Source organism: Sphaeramia orbicularis, chromosome 16, assembly GCF_902148855.1.
Source record: "Sphaeramia orbicularis chromosome 16, fSphaOr1.1, whole genome shotgun sequence".
Taxonomy (NCBI): Eukaryota; Metazoa; Chordata; class Actinopteri; order Kurtiformes; family Apogonidae; genus Sphaeramia; species Sphaeramia orbicularis.
In genome coordinates this window covers 41,395,474-41,404,913 of record NC_043972.1, presented here as the reverse complement: position 1 = coordinate 41,404,913, position 9,440 = coordinate 41,395,474, and the positions used below count along the sequence as shown (strand labels likewise).

Genomic DNA, 9,440 nt, shown 5'->3' with positions numbered 1-9,440 from the left:
TCAGTTTGGTCTTTACCGAGGAACTCAGGTCTCCAAGGTGATGTTTGATCCCTGGGATTGCACTGTCCGGGGCAATAATGAGGGTCTCTGTTTTGCTGGAGTTCATCTGAAGGCTGTTATCATTTAGCCACTGCTTCAGCTCTGACAAGCAGTTGAAAAGGACACTCAAGTTGGAATACAAAGACCTTGTTAGAAAGAAAAAAAAAAGTTTGATGTTAATGCTGAGTCTGGAAAAAATTGTATTTCTCTATGGAAATCTTTTGAATGTATTGCCAGATTTTGATAAATAAAGTTGAGAAAGAAAAAAAAACTTTGGGGGCACGTCTGTAGCACGTTACAGAGCAGCTGTTACACTCAAATATATCCCACCACAAACAAAGGCAAGTAGGAACTAATCTACTTTATCAGTCTACAATCCTTATCATATCATTCATCATTTCCTGTCATGCACATTAAGGCTTTTAAGTTTTCGGAGGATTAACTTTTTTTTTTTTTTTAGTTTGTTATCAAATAAGGAGAACATGCAACTTTATTGGTGGACTCATTTTTTTTAACCACAACAGTAATAACTGTACAGTTCAAAATCTTATAGTTCAAACTAGTTTTCGGCTTCATAGCTACAATGTTGCGGCGTTTCACTCAATCCGGTCCGAGTGGAATCAGCAACACAAATAAAAGCCACAGTGTCACTAAAGATATTACTCGCACCACAGGAAAAACCATCATCTTTCTGGATCTTCTTCTGTCCCTTGAGCATCATTTTAAAGAGCTTACAGTTGGGACATTTTATTTGTTGTAACTTAAATAACAGTATTCGACTGCCAAAATGTTATTTAACTAGCTTTGAAATTTTGCAAACCTCTGGACTTGTCTGTGAAAAAGACGCAGTCAAAGAGGAACCATGAGCAGACAGACAGCGGACGAGGCCGGACATATTCTGTACGTACCACAGGAACCGGAAGTAGTACGTAATCCGAGCACAACAGTCGAAGTTTGAAACGCTGCTTCTTTTTGTTTTCAGTTGTTTCAAACGAATCGCGCTTCAAACAATGTGTGCTTAGATAAGTGGCGCTAAGACTTGTACAACTTTTTTTTTTTTAAAATGAGTAAAGAAAAGCGACACAAGAGAAGGGACTCTCCGGAATGGGAGTCTACGGTGCGGATAAAGCAGGAGAAAGTGAGCCCGGTTAGGCCCCAGCGAGCCAGGCGCTCCAGGTCCAGATCCAGCGGCCACTCCAGCCCACACAGCCGGAGAAGGAGCAGGTAAGTGAAGACATGACACGGATCATGTGTTTGTGTTTTCTTGTAAAGGTTAATTTGTGTTTTTTTTTCTTGTAGGTCGCCTGTCAGAGCGAGGGACCACTCGGCAGGTAGAAGAAATGCCTCCCCAGCCAGACGCAGCAGATCTCCCAGAAACAGAAGAAGCCGGAGTCCTCATCGCGGTGCTGATGTTAGGATTAAACGGGTAATTTGACATTAATGTGGAATCATTAAAAAGGGGCAACAACAAGAAAAGAAGACATTTGTATTGAAATTGTTGGTCAAACAGTCCGGTATGAGTGGCATCAATATTATAAACTGAAAGAGCCACATATTAAATAGTCCAAACGCCAGGATTTTGGTGTTAGCATAACTTTGTTAAAGTTTTCACATGCTTTGCTTGCTATAGGCCTACAAGCAATCACCGCTGACACTGATCCGATGTAACATTCTGACCACTGACAGGTTAAGTAATAGTAATGTTGAGTATTTTGTTACAGTGGCGCTGTTGGAATGAAATCGAATTGAGATTGTCTTTCCTCAGACCACTTTTGGGAAGGCAGTAACAACTGTAGATGATCGACACCCGACAAAAATGCCAGTTTTGGTGATGCTCTGAGTCACAATTTCTCCCTCGTCAGAGCATTCAGATCCCATTTCTTGCCCATTTTTAACACATCAACTCTTTAGGTCTACATGTTCATTTACTGCCTAATATATTCAACTGATGTGTAAGATGCCATTGTACTAATGAGATAATCAAAATTATTATTTCTTCACCTATCAGCGGTCACAATGTTATGAGCGATTGTGTGTCCTGACAAGAAGGTAATACAAAACTAAACTGTAAACATTTTTGACATAGAGTTTTTTAGGTTTTGTTAGATGACATTTGACAAACTAACAGAACACTAACAGAAGATGTCAATTATAGATTCACCTCTCCAGTTAGAATCAGTCGCAAAGGTGTAAACATACACTGTGTGACTGAACGTGATCATTCTGGGGATTTCAGTATGAAGTGACTTACAACAATAGCTTTTATTGCAGAAGTGAGAACTCATCATCTAACTTTAAAAAGTGAGTAGATTCCCTAAGAAGAATCTGTACACTGAATGGTTTGTAAAGGACTTAGTTTGGAATTGTCTCACATCGTTAAATGACTGGCTCGTATCAAAAGACTGGGTTGTGTCTGTACTTCTTGTACAGACACAGTCACAGGTGAATGTGACATGTTGCGCTTTTTAACTATTTCAAATGCGTATATTGTTTTTTTCATTAGTAGTAGGAGGAAATAAAAAGAATGAGACGGCTTGTTACCTCCTATTTAATGAACACATTAAATATTTAATATAAATTCTGTTTTCATTAACACATATTTAAAACAAAAGTGTATAATTTTATTTAATTTTTTTTAGAAATGGCTTGTTTACTGATTCAAAGTCAGCCAAAGTGTGGTAGATTGTAACAATTATATTTACTCTAAATCTAGAGAACATGTGATTGTTAACCTCGGCCCTCACAACAAGGTAATGTCATCAGTTCACTGTCCGTCTGTCTGTCCATATATGCAAAAACTTTGGCGTAGACTGAATGCCGAGGGTTTTGAAGTGTGGGCACGTTATGTTCCATTAGTTGCAGTCATCTTTAAAGTTCTTTACTATTAAATGTGTCGTAGGAGTGGGATGAGCCCCGAAGACGAAATGATCAGCCAGAAGAGAGGCGGAGCCGGTGGGAAAGGGACAGGTCACGAGAGAGAGACAGTGGCGGAGACAGACACCGGGAACGAGAAGCATTAGCCTCCCAGCAAGCTGAGAGACAGCGGCAAGACGAGCGGCGCAGGGAAAACCGGCAGAGGCGCGAGGAAAACCAGGAGTCTAATTTCGGACAGTCCGAAGGAGGCGACAACGACACAAACGAGCCTCCTGCTGAGAAAGAGAAACCCAACTTTGAACTTTCAGGGGCGCTCACAGAAGATACAAACACATTCCGAGGGGTTGTCATCAAATACAACGAACCCCCTGAGGCTCGCATTCCCAAGCGCAGATGGCGACTGTACCCCTTCAAGAACGACGAACCCCTCCCAGTCATGTACATTCACAGGCAGAGCGCCTACTTACTGGGGAGGCAGAGACGAATCGCTGATATCCCCATCGACCACCCGTCTTGCTCCAAGCAACACGCAGTGTTCCAGTACAGGTATGTGGAGAAGAAAACATTTCTTTCAGGTTCAGTTTGTAGCTTGTTTATGTCTCTTTTTTTCTCTTAATCTATGTCATGGGAGGGTGAGACTCCTCATGACTAAAGGTCTATTCAAAGGAAGTTGTTCATGAATCCAAAATAGTTTGTTACAGAGCAAACAGGCAGACAGACAAGAACCAATAACTAATGACCGCAGTCATATTTTTCTCGTAATTTTACTAATAAACAAAAGAATGAACCTGTTTAACAATATATTAACAACCCTATTTAATATAACTGGTACAATCTACAACCTCAAATCAGAAAACTTTTGCAGAGTATGATAAATAAAAGTAGAAAGATGTTTCAAAAATGTTAAATGTATGATTGTGTTTGTGTTTATAAAGAAAGGATAATATGATAGGAGCCAGTTCAATTTTTATATCTAGATAATCAAAGTATTTGTTTTTTCCTTCTTTTCTTGCCTCTTAAGGGGGATAATTAACCTTCTATCAGAATATTACATTAGTATTGACCAAACCATTACTTTAAATATCGGTATTGGTATCAGTCCAAAATCTGATCATTTATGTTTCCTTACTGATTTCTAAATTTACATTGACGTGTGGTTTGGTATGAAGATGATGTCTAACATTTTGTCTGAATCGCTTAACTTTTATCTATAAATCGACTCCTGTTCTTGCCAGTTCTACAACTCATTCCATAAAAAGTTGGCAGGCGAAAAATTTAAGGTTAGTAATGAAGTAACATCTTTGAGCAGAGATGTGGTTTAAAGTATTTGATTGTAATCATTATCTGGTACAAACACACATCCAGGAAAGAGCCTGTCATTCTGGAGCAAACCACTGTCCAAAAAATCAAACCCTGTTATATTTCCACTGCGTGAATGGGCTTCGACACACAATGTGAACAACCGTGACCTCTGAACCCCAACGTGAACTGCTCTGTGATGTTGATCATTTGTAGTGGTTGAAGTTCAACGAGGCCGAACTTGGAATCCAGTCCCTGTTGGTCAGTCCAGTGATGACCTGCTGACCTGTCCACAGTGCATTGTTCCAGCAGTTTACTGTGAAAATGCACAGATATCATATCGTTAAAATGTACTGATCTGTGATACTGGGGAAAAGCACCTGGAGGGATAATCTCATCCATTTCTCATCCTCTGTCAGTCTACATCTATATTATAAAAGCGAAGTGGCCTCTGTGGGCACGCATGTGTGTGTGTCCGGGGATTCACACAAAATCCAGAAAAAGCTGACTGCCGCAGTTTGGCATACGTATGTATTTTTGGTCAAGGAACAGATTAGTGAAAACGGCAAGTTGATAGGGCCAATATTTTGGGAGATATTAGTAATTTTGGAATTCAGTAGCTTTACGATTACATTGCTTTGGCCAGAACGCTTTGGCGGTGACTGCTGGACAAATGTGGTACAGCATGCACAAATACACAACAGCATAAAAACCACCACATCTAGAACCCGTGAATCCCCACAGGTCAGCGCCCTAGTAGACCACATAAATACCTTCTTCTGTTCAGACAGGAAGTGTGAGGTGTTATTTTTATGATTTTAATTCCAAAAGATAGATGTCTTACATATGCTTAAGTTAAAAAATGTTAGAACATTTCTTTAAGCGAAACACATTTATAGCCATTTAAGGTCCGTTAGAACTGATAATATCGGTTTAATGTTAAACTTAGGCCATGATACAGTTATGCTACGAAAAGGCGAAATATCCAAAATTCCTACATTTCCACATTTTTTGAGGAACATTGAGAGAAGTCAGTGTTCCTCAGCTTATCTTTGGTCCTGAAGGATGACACCTTCCCTGGATGCTACCCTTATTGCACACTTATTTATCTACATCTACATTTCTTTTCATTATCATATTGATAATATTTGTCTTGTACTCATAGTACAACTTGCTGTTCTGTGTTTAATAGTGTTCAAAATATATATTTGGTGTGTGTTTTTTTTCCTGTTACTTTAATTATACTTGCATGGAGCAACACACAATAATTTCCCCTCGGATTAATAAAGTATTCTTATTCTGATATACTCAATCATGGTTATAATCACCTGCTCATATTGGTTGTTTGATATGATATTATTTAGTTTTTACCTCATAAATGTTCCCATTCTGACTTATTTTTCCTTCTGTTTGAGGCCTGATTGGTAAAAATGGATGTTTATGTACAAACCAAATGAAGTTCCTCAGGAAGAATATTAAATATCATGTCCTCAGAGTCTACAATGAAATCAGAGTCACAATACTTTATTAACCTCAGAGGGAAATTATTGGTTGTTAAAGATGCTCCATTCAAGTATAATTAAAAAGTGGCAGGAAAGAAATTATCAATACAACAACAAAAAAACAGATATAAATATATATACCAAATATACATATTAAAACACTCTATTAAAGGGGTCATATTTTGTTAAACCCACTTTTACTAGTCTTTGGTACATTTATTTGTGTATTTGGACCCTAATTGTTCATAAGATTTGAATTTGAACCCTCCAGGTGCTGCAAAGCTTTTATTATATTCATTCTGGCAAAAATTGAGTGGATTTCTATAACCCGTTTTAATTCTTGCTTAATTTGTTATGTTTTATAACTAGATACATCACGACATTTGCACATAAAAAGTCAAGACTTCTGATGAACATTTCTCAGAGTACCCCATAATTGTTTATCAGCAGCAGCGGTTGTACTAAAAACTGAAAATATGTCCAATCTTTGAGCTGATTACCTAAAATGTTCAGTTCAAAATGTTCAGGGGGTGGGGGCATGAAGTGGCTCATTTGCATTTAAAGGGCCAGCACTCAAAACGACCTTTCTGGTGTCATTGGTCAGAAATAGGGTTGAAGATGGACGTGTGGAGTTGAATTAATGAAGAATTCAGACCCAAGCATAGCATTTACAGTTTATGTAGACCACAGGGAAATGTTTAAAAATGCAAAATTCCATTAAAAAAAGCAAAATATCACTCCTTTCAGACACAGTTAGAACAGCAATTTGTACAATATATACTAGACAATATATTATTGATATAATTAAAAAATATGCATAAATAAGTGCAAAAATATTAAACATAAGTAAAGTACTGTAGCTGTAGAAGTGACTGCTCTCTGTATGACATCAGCGTGTTAATGTTTAAGTAAAGCATGTGTCCTGTTGTGTTTGTGTTCCCTCAGACTGGTCGAGTTTACCCGTGCAGATGGCACCACCGGCCGCAGGGTACGGCCCTACATCATCGACCTGGGCTCCGGCAACGGCACCTACCTAAACAACCAGCGCATCGAGGCCCAGCGCTACTATGAGCTCAAAGAGAAAGACGTCATCAAGTTCGGCTTCAGCAGCCGCGAGTACGTCCTCCTGCACGAGTTCTCAGACACCAGCGAGGTGGACGCCAAGCAGGAAGAAGAGGAAGACGAAGGAGTGGACGAGTGAATTCAGGATGGATGGGACAGTCACTGTTCAACCAGTAGCAGGTTCTGCAGGGAATGGGACAAAACATTGAACAAAAGAGGTGTTGGATGGTAAAAGAATGGCCGGTTGGCATGTTCTCTAATTACTTAATTGTTGCTCAAACCTGCCACAACTGTCTCCAAGAAGACTTCCTTTTCTCAGGTTGGTTGTGTAATTTCTGTTTAATGCACGACTCTCTCATCTGACAGCGCTCACATGTAAAACTTCTCGGTGCCAGATAAAGATAATCCGATTCAAATAGTTCTATATTTTTTTGACCACAGCGCTGAGAGCATCATTTTCTGGGGATTAATCTGTTGTCAATGTTGAGCTGTATATGTCATTGTACACCATATGTGGAATGTGAATTCTAGATTTGTGTATAATAAGCATTTAAACACAAAAACACACACATTGTGATATAATATTGCTTTTTTTTTTTTTTTGGCTTTATAGTTCAGGAACATTTGTTAATGCTGTTGGGTGTTTTTTTTTGCACCATGCAGTGTGTATTTAAGGACTTCCTCTTTTATTTTTGTCTATTAAGTCCACTCAGTCACAGTAAATCATCATTTTTGTACTGTAAATAAAGACAGTGGAACATTTTGATTGTCTAATTTATTTTTTTATTGTAGCCACAGAGTTGCATAGGGGTGAGGTCAAGGGTGTCACAGATGGACAGCCCACTACTTTTTGATTCATAACTTTTGAACCAGACAAGTTCAAGACAATTATTACACATAATTGTAAAGGTCTAAATGCCATCTTAAACAAACTCGAAGGACAAAATTTTGTTTCAAATATTTTTAAATGAAAAATATCAAAAACTACTGTGTCATGGATGGATAAAAAATTTATCTATTTTTGCAGAATTACAAAGTTCTCAAAAGTGAAGTTCTTAAGACATTTTCATCCTAAAATATGTTCAGTGTGTACCTTAAACCCTCTGTTTTACAACCTAATAATTGGTTATAGGAAAAAATATTTGATCATTCCTAAATAGCAAGAGTTTTGACAAATAGCGTCACGGATGGACAATAAAAGTAAATATCAAATTAAATCTTTTTTATTTCAGTTATCAATATCATTTTTATTTTTTACAATATTTACAACGTACAAATAATATTAACATTCTATTCAAATGTATTTTACATAGATATACCGTATGTATTTATTAATTTTAAACACTGTGTTTAGAATATGACAAATAATATAATAGTCAAATATCAATGTATTTGGAATAAATTTTGTTTATTTTGAGTTTATAAAATTAACCCAGAATGATGGCAGAAAACTTTGTCACTTTCCAAAGATTCACACTCACAAAACTCAAATTTTTTCTCATTTCGAAATACATTTTCCTGAAAATATAAGTAATTACCTACACAAAAATATAAGCTTGGTGTAGATTATTGTAATTTAATTATTTTGACCAGATGTTAACCTTCCCTTGACTTCACCTATAGGTAGATGAGGCCTCTTCAACTGACTCAAACTAACATTTCAGCAGTTTTAGTAATGATACAATTGAAGGAAATCACACTCATGTTAAAACAGGATAATGAATACTTATAATGTTTAACAAACATTTAAATAAGCAATAAGTTCCTGCTGGAAACAGAGCAAATGTTATGTTTTGTAACTGGAAATACTGACTTTTAGGGAAAATAAAAGCTTAAAAGTAAAACCTGCATTTATGTAGATTTTTAGTTAAACATCTTTAGCCTCATAACATAATTGCCTTAGTCATATTTTTGGCCAAATTGTGAAATCAGCATAACTTTACTTTCTTAACACTGCTGGTTCATTTTATGCAGATTTCACAGTTTGGCCAAAAATATGACTTAGGCAATTCTGCTATGACACTAACAATATTCAGTTTGATCCAGAGGTTGATGCTCAGAAAGTAATTTTTAACAATGGGGTTTATTGATATCAGGGTGCTTGTGCAGGTCTTGAAAGTCTAACAAAGTTTCTCATAGTTGAATTTTAGTGTATGCTCAGAGGAACATAACTTTGTAAGACCAGAAATACATGAGGAAAGCATATAAAAAAACTTGATAATATTTCACTAACTGGTCAGTACTGGAAGGATTCTAATGACATATTTGTGTAATATTCATGCACTTTTGTGATATTCATATGTTTTGAAAATGTTTCTGTCAGTAAAACATAATTTACTGCAAATTATGCATTCATTCATACATTTATTAAAATTAACCTTTCTACTACACACAACAGGTACAATCTCAACCAAAAAAGTAGGAAACCAAGTTTAAAAATACATAAAAAGTCAACGGGGTTTCTGCAGGTCATTAAATAGCATTAAAAGTCATTAAATAGATTTTGTGATAATTAAGACCTTAAATGGCATTAAAAAGCATTAGATTCGATGTCCAGAGGCATTTAAACTGTAACACACTTGATTGAAAAAAAGCATTGTTATTCACAATTTATGTTGATTATATAAACATTTAAGAATTTTGATTGAAAGTATAGTGTGATGA

The 9,440-nt window shown here is 36.7% G+C and overlaps 1 protein-coding gene across 1 annotated transcript; it reads left to right on the top strand.

Moving 5' to 3' along the window:
* Positions 1-948: 948 nt before the first annotated feature.
* snip1 (Smad nuclear interacting protein) lies at positions 949-7,539 on the top strand. Its single transcript, XM_030158822.1, has 4 exons — positions 949-1,263; positions 1,339-1,465; positions 2,939-3,459; positions 6,660-7,539. The coding sequence occupies exons 1-4, from the start codon at positions 1,103-1,105 to the stop codon at positions 6,913-6,915; spliced, it is 1,065 nt and encodes a 354-aa protein (XP_030014682.1). The 5' UTR covers positions 949-1,102; the 3' UTR covers positions 6,916-7,539.
* The last annotated feature ends 1,901 nt before the right edge of the window (positions 7,540-9,440 follow it).